At 33.6% G+C, this 13,975-nt stretch overlaps 1 protein-coding gene across 1 annotated transcript; it reads right to left on the bottom strand.

Annotated features, from left to right (window-relative positions):
* Window positions 1–6,833: 6,833 nt before the first annotated feature.
* On the bottom strand, window positions 6,834–8,393 carry LOC143596572 (uncharacterized). The gene is made up of 2 exons (XM_077075314.1): window positions 7,924–8,393; window positions 6,834–7,838 (listed from the first exon to the last, which is right to left on the bottom strand). Exons 1-2 carry the CDS (start codon window positions 8,383–8,385, stop codon window positions 7,581–7,583), a joined length of 720 nt encoding a protein of 239 aa, XP_076931429.1. The 5' UTR covers window positions 8,386–8,393; the 3' UTR covers window positions 6,834–7,580.
* Between the last annotated feature and the right edge of the window lie 5,582 nt (window positions 8,394–13,975).

The raw sequence follows: 13,975 nt of genomic DNA, 5'->3' as shown, positions 1-13,975 counted from the left end.
TATTGTATGAAAGTTAATAATATACTTATGGTTTGATGATAAATTGTTTCACAAATAAATGAGATGTTATAACCCGGTTTAAAAGCTATATGGTTTGATGAGACCCAAGGACCCATTTTTTTTACTATAAAGCTGGTTTTTTTAATTACAAATAATATCTTTTTTAAATAAATCATACATTAATTTTTAGTATATCCCTACTTTATAGGATTTTTAAATCAAATATTTGGTGAGATTGGTTTTTAATTTAATGACAAGTTATAACCCGTTTAAGAAATATTTGGGTTTGATGAGACCCATACCCATGAATTCGGGTCAAATGAATTAGAAGCCTCCAATTAAAAATCAAGCAAATCTGGTGACTTCAAAAAAATGGGAGTGACCATATCGTGACACGTAGTATTTTTATGTTTTCGTTTATATATATTATAAATAATAACGGGGAAATTATTATTATTATTATTATTGTTATATTTTACTAAAGTTTATTATTATTTTGAAATAATAATATTGATGATGTGTTTTAATAGACATGGACTTAATTAAACAAAGGATGGCTTGAAAAGAAATAATGGGATTGGAGTCCATGGGTTTATATAGGCCAACCTTAAAACCTTAAAATCCTATATCTACATATTTTTCTCTAGATGTGTGTATGATTTGGTTTGAGATGGTCTTGGACCAAATTCATAACCATAACTGTTATCGGTTAATTGATAACCACGAACATATCTGATTCGTTATGACGGTTTCGTTTAATCGAATTTGAAGGTTATAACGAGTCAATGATGGGTCTGTTAACCGTGAACAAAACAACGTAACTGAGCCTAAATAAAAGTTGTGTACTTTTCTCAAGTATAACGAACATGATTTATAAACTACAATAGAAATTTGATAGCTTTTATTTTAGTTTCAATACATTTCTATTTGTAAAAATAATCATAACAATATATATATATATATAAATGAAGGGTTGAGTTATTCAATAAAGGTCAACAAAAATGAGAAGTGTGAAAAGTTATAATTTATTAACATGTGTCAAGTATAAACCAAAGAAATAAGGGGTATAAAACTAATAGTGTACATTTTCTTTCTCCACATGCAAGTCACATGTTAATTCTCCAATCATTTTTAAACGTTTATAACTTTTTCATATGATCAAGCGTCTTTTTATCTTTAAAATGACTATGATTTTGTTATATATAAAAAGAAAATTACGTCATTGTGTCTTTTTACTTACCCATGTGTCTTTTTTCTTCATTGTGTCTTTCTGTTTGTCATTGTGTTTTTTCGTCATTGTGTCTTTCAACTGATCATTGTGTTTTTTTTTAAATACTAATAACACCGTTGTGTAATAACGTAAATATAATGAAAAATACCAACAAATTATCTAATAAATAAAACACAATGATAAATACATATTACACAATAACCTGAATCGTAAAACACAATAATGAATACATATAACACAATAGCCTGAAACGTAAGACACACTGGTAAATACATATAACACAATGACCTGAAACGTAAAACACAGTGGAATCTATATATTACACAATGACTTGAACGTAATACACAATGAACATAATACTATTTTTCTCAAATTAAGTAAATGTTGAGCACAATGATGAATAAATAGACACAATACGTATTCTTTATTTTTAGTTTTTATCTTTAATATGAGTACCAATTGAAAAATACAATGACCAAAATTTATAAAACAATGCATAGAAAAACTCAATTAAAAAACACAATGAACAACTAAATAACACAATATAAAAAAACTCACTAACTTTTTTTATATTTTTGTATAACAATATGATATTCAAATTAAAGATAAAAAACGTTTGTTATTTATGGTAAAAAAAATTCTAAAAAAATGTCGTTAAAAAGTTATAGCCATTTTAAAATGACGGAGGAATTGACATGTGCATTGCATGTGGAGAGAGAAAGTCATCATAAGTGGGTTATTACCTTAATGCTATTCTTATCAATTTTTATTCTTAAATTAATTTCTACCATCCAAATTTAAGATCAATGAATTAAATTTCTTCTCATACTTCTCATTTTTATTGGACCATGTATCTTAACTTTACGCTATATATGAATTCTAACCTAGGGCAAAGAATAACAAGGAAAAGTAATATAAAAGAGAAATCTGCAATTTGCCTCCCTGGGTTATATCGTCGCTGGATGGAATAGCCATTGAAAAAGAATTTGCGAACTTTGATTCCCTATGTTTCTCCGGCGGGTTCTTCTGACTCCTTTCCGTTAGTTGACCGTCGTTGACTGACGGATGCCAAGGGCATTTTGGTAATCATCTCGTAATAATAATAATAATATTAATAATAATAATAATAATAAACGATAATAATAATAATCATAATCATCATAATCTTATCATCATCATCATTCATAATCATCCTCATGTCCTTATATCCATATCACCCTCATCTTAATCATACCAACATCAACATAAATTCCATATCCATCCATAACAATTCATTTTTCATCTAAATCTCATTATCATCTTCATATCCATACCATAAACCACTTTGAAACTAATCAAACTTTCAACCTTTTCCAATTAGTGAGTTTAGGGTTTCAAGATTCTGTATTCAAGATTGTAAATTGAAGAAATTAGGAAGACGGTGGTGGTGGCGGCTAGAGAGAGAGAGAGATGTGTGGCGGCGATGGCTCCATGGTGATGTAGAAGACCGGTTCGTTTTTCCGGCAACAGGATGACGGCGGTGGTGGCGCCGGCTAGGGTTACCGCCAGCATGAACTGTTACCGGATGAAGATGGTTGTGATGGCAGCGGCTAGGGTTCTGGCAACAGGAAGACGGTGGCGGCGGCTAGGGTTTCCGGGTCACCTCCGCCCAAATTCAAATCCGGACATCTTTCGTTCAAATTCTTGATTTTCCGGCGGTCACCTCTGTCGGAATTATGTTTTAGGGTTTGGGGTTTAGGGTTTCCGGGTTTGGTGAAGGGGGTACGTTGGTGGTGGTGTGGGTATGATGATGATGAAGATCTAGGTTTGGTGTTCTATGATGATGATGATAAAGATCTAGGTTTGAGTGAGTATGATGATGGTACACCTTGAAGATCTGGGTAGATGATGAGGATATGTATTTACTTTGAAGATCTGGATGATGAAGATGTGCTGTTATTATTATAAAAGGGCATAATGGTAATTTCAAGTCAACGGTAAGTCAACTAACGGCAGAAGAACCCGTCGGAGAAACATAGGGAGTCAAAGTTCGCAAATTCTTTTTCAGTGACTATTCCATCCAGCGACTATAACCCAGGGAGCCAAATTACAGATTTCTCAATATAAAAAGCACCAGACAAATATTAACGTGGAAAACTCCACTAATTGATTTAAGACAAGAATGAGAAATAGTTCTTTTTAGTTATTAAAAATTCGTTTGACAATAAATTCGTTGATGATTTTTTAAAAGCTCTGCATATAATTAGACGTTAGACATGCCTATAGTTCATCTATAAGTACATATACCTCACTTAAGCATGCGTGTATCGACTTCACTGGGTGTCCCTGTTGGTGGGGGTCAGGACAGGTGGTTTTGAGGGCGAAATCTAGGAAGATTGCTAAGCATGCTGCAGCGTGTTTGGAGAATCAGCACGTGTTCATTCCATTTGCCTTCGACACATTTGGCTCCCTAGCTCTCGAGGCGGTTCACTTTTTGGAGCGGGTGCAGAAGGTGGTCCACAGTGACTCGCAGAGCCCGATGAACTAAGGATTTATATTTAGTAGAATAGGCTTTGCAATTCAAAAGAGGATAGCGGCGCAGCTTGTTGCTCGCTAACCCATTATCTAGATGTAGTTCGATTTGTGTTTATATTTGTAAGAATCGCAACAATCACTTAAAATAAATGTGGCGATTCGGTTATGGCATGATTAAAATTTTGAGGCATTTATATATCCCCTTCCTAAATCACATATATTACATATCATCAAATTTGGAGAGCCTCGATGTTCCACTCTAGTCAGACTATGTTTTCTTAACCAGACCCACGCTAGCTTCAGAGTTTGGCTTGGGCGTTCTCTAGAGAAACCATGACGCCGACTGCTACTTGATAGTCGTTGTGTCACCACAAGAGCATAACTCTCTGGGATAACATACGGTGTGACGAAAACCCAGGTGGGCTCAAGTTCGAACTAACAATATTGCACAATGCCTAGCTTAAATCTTTCATTGCCAATATCCACCCAAAAGTAACACAAGTGAGATTCGAATCTGAGTCTTCACTGAAGAACCAAGCCTCCTACCACTAAGCCACAAAACTATAAACCAACATACATGCACTATAATAAGATACACCGTCGGCGCAAAAACACACATCATCGCCGCTAATACTTTTCCAGCAAGTCTCTGACGAGGCAATAACGGCGACTAGTGCCACCGCTAATAACCCATTGTCGTTTCTAAAAGTATCTGGCCCGTTTTAAAAAAATATTTGTATTCCCGGTATTTCCAATTTTTCAAAAATAAGTAACACTACTATAATTTTTTGCAAACTTTTCCACATGCACGTCACGACGATTTATATACATATACACATAAATTACATAAACATCAACAAGGTACAATAACTTGTTTAGTTAGTTTAGTTAAGTTATTGAGAAAACAACCATTTAAACTTAACCATAAAGGTAGCGAGGGTCCATATCATCATTCGCCCTCTGATAGAAGCACATTTGAGATGGCTAATTTCCTAAGATATTGACCCTTTGAGCATGTTAGACTCCAAAGAAATAATAGAGAGAACTTTCTTCTTCATTTCTATTCAGAATGCAAGTACAATTTATAGGAAATAAAATCAGTGGCGAAGCTTGAACTTAGTCACGGGGGTGACCGAAGTCACGGACTTAAAAATTTTCGGGTCGACGGTTCAGTTTATGTCGGTGATTCGGGTCGGGTCGGTGATTCGGTCGGGTCGGATCAAACAATATGACATCTATATATCTAATTTTTCTTCATTTATTTAAACAATTGTTCTTACAATAAAAAAACAAAATACTTTTTTAACCAACAAAGACCTAAAATATTCATGATGATACGAGAGGGAGGATGAGTAGGGATAAGCAAATTCGGTATTGATACCGGTACCGGTACCGAAATCGGTACAGATTTGTACCGTCGGTACTGAATAGATACCAAAGTTTTGAGTTTTGGTACCAGTATATCTCAAATTTTACCTTTAATACCGGTATCGAACCTAATATTTTGGTATCTGTACCGGCACCGGTACGGTACCGCTCTCATCCCTAAGGGTGAATTCCTAGAAGAAGAATTGCAAATGCCTAAAATATCTTTTAAAAACAAATCTTTTTACTATTCGACTACTATTTTGTAACTTTTGTTTATAAATATTACGAGATTTTAGAAAAAAAAAACAAACGATGGGGTATTATATTAAAAACACAAATCAGTAGTGACCGGTAGCATTTTGGAAAAATACATCACCGCGCTTAATACCTATAGAAATTTTCGAGAAAAATTGCGAAATTTACCCCGTTAACGGAGAAAACGGCAGTGGCCCGGGCCACCCCGGCCCCACATAGCTTCGCCCCTGAATAAAATAAATATGCAAAAACTCCACTACGTGGCTACTGAAATCATGAGAAACATGCAACATAATAAATTAACTAACAATGCAAAAGGAACTCCTAACTAAATGCAAGTGAAGGATGAACGTGGAGCAAAACTTTGCAACATAGAGATGGACCAAGTAACTAGTGTTTTGGAATATGGCACGTATCACTTCCCCTATTCCATAACATCTTCATTGCCATTCTTTGATCCCTTCTTCGAGCCGACATGTTGTGAAAGCCAAGCTAGAAATTTGTCCAGCCAAACAATTGGTCAAGTTTTAGGCCTACAAACTGGGCCGGCCCAACTGTATTAGAAGCCCAAGCCGAGCCTCCAATTTTTTTGGGCCTCAATTTAAAAATAAAAATATACATAACTAACTATTATATATATTATGTCACTGTAAAATATAGTACACCTTGCTTTAGCTTAGTGGCAGAAGAGATGAAAGACTTAACTTTTGTGGTGCTTCTTGTTTCTCGGCACCCAAAGTTCGAATCTCTTTTTGCCATTTTTTATTTTTTCCTAGATATTTTTTAGACATAATGGCATAGGGGGTGAACATGCTAAAAAATAGGAAAACAATCTAATTTCTTTTATTGGCCTTAAATTTAATTGTGCTAAAAGATAAAATTGATGCATATAAAAATCTTATTTTTAATAATTTCACTTTTCAAGTACGATTATCTATATAAATAATAGGGGATTGTTGCATAAAATACCACCTTAAAGATGTTGAGATTATCATATTATTTAATCGTGATTTGTTGTTTTATTTAACAAACCTAAAACACAGTGGCGGATCTAGAACTAAATTCCAGGGGTAACTTAAAATATTTTGTTTTCATCATACATTCATGTAAAAAAAAGACGATAACAAATAAAGTTAACACACTTACCTAATAGATGATCTCTCATCTTCGGCATTTAATAGCTTGAAATCGGGCCATTACATCGTCTTCCGTTACTTTATTAAATGTTTCTCTTTCGACTACACAAATTAGAGCATTGTTCAAATAATCGTCACCCATTCGATTGCGTAAATCCGTCTTGATAAGCTTCAATTTAAAAAAACATCTTTCAACGGTTACGGTTGCAACCGGTAAAACTAACGCTAGCTTCAATTTCCGATATACCAAAGGAAAAGAAAGATGTTTTCCGGTTTCCACCATTAGACGAGCAAGATCACTTATTTCATCCAGTTTTGCAAATCTTTTATCTTCTTTTACAGAGTGATAGAAGACATTAAGCTCACCCAAAAGACACCCTCTTTCTTTTGTAGTAAAATCTTTCTCATACATCTCAGAAAATGCAATTATCTTAGACGTGTCAAACTTAGAAAACCGGTCACAAGGATTTAAACCCGACATGTTTTCTAGCAAAGTAGTTGTTACCTCATTGAATCGATTTCCAAATTCTTGGATTTGCGTATCCAAAACCGTATTAAAAATGTCAACTTCAAAATGATGTCGATTAGTAATGAAATTCTTTTGGTTTCTAGCCTTACCATACGTTTCCGTCATATCTAACATCTTGATGTTTTTTTTACACAAAAAGATGTTACTTTTTCCAACATTGAAGCAAACCCGTTTTGCCTTAAATCATTCAATGCTCGTTTTGTTCCATTTATCAACTTAGCCGCTTCTAATAAATCTTGACTTTTTTTTTTAAAATGTTTTGAAAGTACAGTTGTGTGGCCTAAAACATCTTCCATCAAGTGTGCATAAAAAACAAAGTCAAGTTTTTTGAAATATGATAAAATACCTTTTGCATGGGTTCGTTGTTCAGTGGCATCTCCTTCTTTTTGAATATAACGAAGCACGTCAACAACTTCCAGAAATAATCTAAGCAAACTTATGATTGTTCTATGATGAGAACCCCATCGTGTATCTCCACCTCGTACAAGGGAAACCTCTTGGTGTAATCCTTTTCCGGTCTTAATTTCACCTTTTTGAATTTCTTTTTCTACTCTTTCTTTTTTTGCTCGCGTATCATATCTTTTCGTTTGCAAGAAGCAGAAACCGTGTTAACAATCATGGCAAGGTATTCATAAAAAGTTTTAACACGGGTATGTTTTTTTGCAACAGCCACAATCACCAACTGAAGTTGATGAGCAAAGCAATGTATGTAATGTGCTGACGGGTTATCTTTCAAAATCAAAGCTTTTAGCCCATTAAACTCTCCACGCATATTGCTTGCACCATCATAACCTTGACCTCTAACCTGTTTTAACAAAAAGAAAATATAAGATAAATCAAATAATCTTTGTTAAAGTTTTTGTAATTAAAGTATGAAACTTATTACTTACTTGATCCATGCTCAATTGGTTACTTGCTAATAAAGAAACAATGGCTTGTTTAAGAGTTGAGGAACATGTGTCTTTCACATGAGCAACTCCAATAAAACTCTCTTTAACAACTCCAAGTTTATCAACATACCTCACGACTACAGCCATTTGTTCCTTTAAAGATACGTCACTAGACTCATCTACTAACAACCCAAAAACATTGTCTTTAATTTCTTCGCAAATCATTTTGGTTACTTCTTTTGCAAAGCATTCGATAATATCTTTTTGTATCGATGGAGATGTCAACTTGTTATTCTTTTTTGCATTCCCTAATGTGTACTTACCAATATCCGGGTTATTTTCACTAATCAACTTTAAAACTGCAAGAAAAAGACCTTTAGAAAAAGAGTCCTCCGATTCATCATGACCACGAAATGATAAAGAATTTTCTAACAAGAATCTGGTACTATGAACCGAACCCATTAATCGAAACCGATTTCCGATCCTTTCTTCTTTACTTTGCTTGTTGAATTTCTCATTAATGGATTGTTTTTGGTTCAAGAGATTGCTTGTTGAATTTCTCATTAATGGATTGTTTTTGGTTCAAGAGATTGTCAGATTTTTGCATCGCCTTATTATGATAGCTGTCAACCTTCCCAACATGTTCTTTTAAAGCACCTGGTTTACTCCAATTACAAAAGCCTTCAGTTGAAAAAGTATCTCTTCCACCTTGATTACCAATAGTTTCTTTAAACAAGTAGCAACATAAGCAATATGCTTTGTCTACTTTTATGCTATACTCTAACCACGGATAATTATCAAACCATTCTACATTTAAACGTCTCGGCTTACCATTATAGGCTTTGAATGGAAAGTTACGATTTCGTGGTTGAAAAGCCTTTTTAACAAGATAATGTCGTCTTATGTCATCTCTTTGATTAGGGTGATAACTAGCAATAGGTGACCTATCAAAGGGATCCGAATGAAGATCATTAAAATCAATTGTATGTGGAATTGAAGGACTTGAAGTCGAAGGAATGTTTAGACCAATATTATCATCATCATCTTGTTCTTGCACATCATTACCAATATTTGGACTTCTATCAACGTCATCAAACTCTTGAAATTTTCTTTTAAAAAATTTGCTAATAAGTGCTTGCTTAGGATGTGGTTTCATCTTCAAAGTTCCTAATACCCTAATGGCCTAATTATATAAGAAAGTAAGAGTTAAAATCTTAATTATAAACAAAGACAATAACTAAAACTAACAACCAAACCCTAATCTAAAGTCCAATTTCATCTCTGTTAGTAACACATTCTATGTCAAAATGTAGTTTATAAGTTGGCAATCAACGTTATTTTGTAAGAAAATGTTTATCTAGTTTATAAATTGGTTCGATGCTATTAAATTCCTACTATGGTCAAATAAAAATATAAAAACTAAGAACCTACAATTTCATGAAAAAAAAGCCCCGGAATTTTTATTCGCTTTAGGCCTCTAAAATTATTGGGCCAGCCAGACTACAAAATAACATATACACTGTAAGTTAAAAAAACAACATAGTACGAAACTACAACATCTACCAAATGGGTCAAACATAAAGTAGGAGCATCCAAAAATTATGATTCAACAACACAGCACACGATCATACACGGATGCAGTTCACTGTAACACACTCCAAGAATCAGGCATACATATCAACACAAGAACATGATCCCCTATCTAGCACCTCTGTACAGTATATATGGAAACATTGGCTTGGATGGTTAAATAAAACAACTTTGCCAAACACTTTATTTTTTATTTCAATTTGTCAACTTACATGGCGTTTATTTAACTCTTAAAACTTTATAAGCGTTTATTCAATAAAATTAGTACTTTTTGATATAATCAAGAACATAGATTTAATCACAGACAAGATATTAAATATAACATATCAAAGCTCCACAAATATCCGCATCTGCAGATGCAAAAATATGAACACAATAAGAATGACAACAAATTCACTACTAGCTACCAAAATTAAATTGAATAGAATGTGCAAAGAACAAAGAGAAATATCAAATCCACAATATGCAATGAAAATTGATTTAATCATATAACCTGCAACGTAATTTTATTCAATCAAAAAGTTGAAGGGACGATTGTTCTTTGGAAGGGACGATTGTTTTTTTCAGTAGTGGTTTGTAAATTAAAAAGGATAAAAGGGTAATAACAGTAGAAAGAGAAATATGTAATTACAATTTATTTATCGGGAAAATATTTAATCAAGAAGCTTAATAATGGAATTTATGTAAAAGTAACTAAAATTATCTTTAACCAAACCCGTCCCGTATTTAGTGGTATTCAAAAAATCATTTAACTAACCCATGGGTTATGTCAGTTTATTGGTTAAAAGCGGTTCAGTTATTTCAGTTATGGTTCGGTTAATGATTATAGCGGTTAATTTGCTAAACCCTATTTGTCCCTACACCTCAAGAAACACACAATCCACCTACTTCCTCATATTTCTGGATTTAACAGCACCGGAGTAGTTGTTTAATTCTCCGTATGCGGTGTTATGTAAAAAATTGACAAAGTTGGGTTCGTTTTGAGTTTGGTGCCCGCTAAAGAGGTGACCGAACTTCCGAAGATGGTTTTCATGAAGGGAGACCAGGGTGAGATAGAGATCTGAGACCTTTGTGGGGTTAAAAAAAATGAACCAATAGTACGTATCCATGTGATACGCTGTGAATTTCGCCTACCCAGAGTTGTCACTTTCATTGTAGTAAAAAGAACAGAGTGAGAAAGGGGACGTGCCAAAATCTGGCATTTTGCCTTTTCCTTTTTATTGTTTTTTATCTATTTATTTATATATTTATTGTTATTTATACCTTTCTCTTTCTATAAGCTTAATTAAGGATTTCTTTTTAAAACAAATTTGTTAGCCATTCCCGCTTTATTGGATGGTACGACGTGTGAAATAGAAAGTTAGTGGTTCAAGATATCACTTTTACCCGAAATCCAACCCGAGAAAACACATACTCGAACTCGAACTAACCCAATCCGAAAAACCCGAACCCGAGAAAAGACTAACCCGAACCCGAACCGAAGTAATTCGGGTTGGTTCTTGGGTTTGATTTATAAGTTTCGGGTCAACCCGAATAAACTTTTTGCTTTGAAATTAAATATACTTTTAGGTATAATAGGCTTAGTCTTAGCCACTAACGTTATTAGAATTTGGTCCTAATCGATTGTTGTCATTACAACTATTATAGATCGATTGTCTATTGTTATTTATGTTTTCTGTTTATTACTAATAGCAACCGTCATTAAACAACCAAATCACGTCCGATTGAAGACGATTATGGTTCAAGTTAGTTTTACACTTCTTTTGGATTGTTTTATCAAGTTATGTTGGTTTATTATTTGATTATTTGCTTACGAGCGAAGAATAATATGTTGTTTTTATATTAACTTTGTAGTTTTTTAAATTTGTTTGTTTTTTGTTTTGTTTTCTAGGATACTCGAAACCCGATTAACCCAACCCGAAAAAATCTAAACCCGAATTACCCGAATCCGAAAAACCCGTGAGAGATTCGGGTTGGGTTTCGGTTCAAGATTTAAAACTTTGAAACCCGATTAACCTGACCAAAAAACCCGAAATCTAAAAAACAAACCCGAAGAACACCCATACCTCTTATAGAGTATAAGAGCAACATTTAGTTGTTCATTCCCAAAAACACACAATAACAAACAAATTTGTTAACTGATATTTGTTAAGATGTTTATTTCTTTAGTTTCCTTTTACTAATTTTGTTTTTTCACTTTAATATTATCTGATTAATTAATACGTACTAAATATCACAATATAATTATTAGTGGCGAAGCTTGGACGAGTTCGTCGGGTGGGGGGGACTCAAAATGTATTAAAAAAACATAAACGAGGGGGGCCGAGCTCAATTTTTGGGCAGAAAGCAGGTTAATTTACACTATGTATACAAATTTTCGGACGAAAAATGGTCAATTTACACTACTGCGCAAAAAAACAGGAGACCGGGGCCACCCCCTACCCTAATGAAGCTTCGCCCTTGATAATTATTCCTTAATGTTTAATTCTGTTTATATAACACGATGCAATCCCCGTTCTAAACTAAAATAACAAGATGCTGACAATATTTTATAGCTGCTGCATCAAGTTAAAATCAAAATAAATACAAGAATTGTAAGACTAATTTAAAGCTATTGAATCATCTGATAGTCAACAAGAAAGGTTTTTTCATCTATTGTGAGTTTCCTATAAGGGTGGTCTCTCAAGCATACTTAGGGAACATAGATGATCTGGTGGGTCTTTCGTCCATCACTGATCCAAATAGTTGTTAAAAATAATATGTAATCCACTCACTTTACTAAACATTAATGAATGTGTTTCTCAACATACAACGAGTAGGTGGTGGAGACATATAGGGTCTGTTTGGTATGAAGTAATGGAATAAGTGAAGGAATGGAATGAATGAGGTAATGGAATGGACAATGGAATGAAATGGATTATTACCATTCCATTGTCTTGTTTGATTTCCATATGGGAATGAAATGATTCATAACCTTATTAATGCTATTATTAATATTAATAATAATAAATAATAATATAAATATTAATAATAACTAGTTTTTGGATCTATGCATTGTAATGATATTACCAAACCAAATAAAAATAATTATAAAAACGTGAATCACCTATGCACGTTATGAAATGCTTTTAATTCCCCAAATTTAAATCAATAATAATAATGTTGATAATAGAATAATAATAATATTACATGGTATTATACAAAGTATTAATATTAATGATGATGATGATGATGATGATGATTGTTGTTGTTGTTGTTGTTGTTGTTGCTGCTGCTGTTGTTGTTGACTTTTCCATTCTTCGAAGGAATGAAAAAAAAACACATTTTATCAAGGAATGAAAATGCTTAAAAAAGGAAAGAATTTCATTCATTAGAAAATGATCAATTCCATTACTTCATCACAACCAAACATGCTTAATTTCATTCCCTTTAAATGATCTATTCCATTCCATCTTTCATTTCTTCATACCAAACACTACCATAATGTTAATTGGTGGTGCGAACCAATGTTTTTAAAACTAGTTTTTTTTGACATACCGGATTGGGCTTAGAAAAAGGTTCAACATATGGCATCGGGTTGTACAGGGCGGTTCAATCGGGCTGACTAGTTAACATAATAATTCCATTAAAAACAACTTTAACTCGAAAAAATAATCTGAAAGTACATGATTCCATATTCAAACTGCTTGTCATTGTCGATGGCCCGAACTCTAACTGCTTGTTGAGCCCGATAATCAATTGCATAACTAATTTGTCGTCGATGGCCCAAGTGATTTTGTTGTCAACGAGTTGGTTAGAGAGGACTTTCAGGCCTTGACAATACGCAGATGCGTTGGGAAAATTGTCAAATTGGATATTGGATAGCTTTCTTTTTTAGGTAATACGCAGAGGCCTCACATTGACTGATTAGGAGGACTTGTAGGGGTAAAACCCCAAATATGCCATCTACAACTATACCATCACATCTATAGTTACAAGAAAAAAGGATAGCATCTACCAATTAAAAAACCAAGATAGAAGATCGTACATAACGGCTGGAAAAGGTGGACCACTATTATGTTACAGTTGGAATATACCTGGATAACGACATTACAAGGTCCCCCTCAGGGACCACTAGAAATATAGTACGATTAGGTATATACGATATGCCTTCTATAAATAAAGAGTCTTATTGTAACAATGCGATATGATAACAATAAACTATATCTTACACCTTTAACTGTGTGTCCTTATATTCACTCGATATCTCTCACAAATACCACATATCTCATAGTATACCTTGAAGCTAGAAGTTAATTATTACCTGAATAGAACCGGGTTAGGATTTTCTTTAACCATAAACATATGGATCAGTTCCACAACCATATGTCCACCAAAAATCTTTTTATGCATCAACTCAACTCCATCATCGGCGATTACTCTTTCAACAATCGTTGGATGCTCACACAACTACAACAAATAA

The sequence above is a fragment of the Bidens hawaiensis genome, unplaced genomic scaffold (assembly GCF_021521415.1).
Source record: "Bidens hawaiensis isolate Kalapana, Puna unplaced genomic scaffold, B.hawaiensis_p1.1 tig00046711_1, whole genome shotgun sequence".
NCBI classification, from domain to species: Eukaryota; Viridiplantae; Streptophyta; class Magnoliopsida; order Asterales; family Asteraceae; genus Bidens; species Bidens hawaiensis.
The sequence above is the reverse complement of the archived record's forward strand: the minus strand, read 5'-3'. Positions and strand labels throughout refer to the sequence as shown.

Coding starts and splice junctions, on each gene's coding strand:
- LOC143596572 (XM_077075314.1), bottom strand. CDS start 8,385: ATGGGTTCGGTTCATAGTACCAGATTCTTGTTAGAAAATTCTTTATCA. Junction 7,839..7,923: donor ACCAATTGAGCATGGATCAA/GTAAGTAATAAG, acceptor TTGTTAAAACAG/GTTAGAGGTCAAGGTTATGA.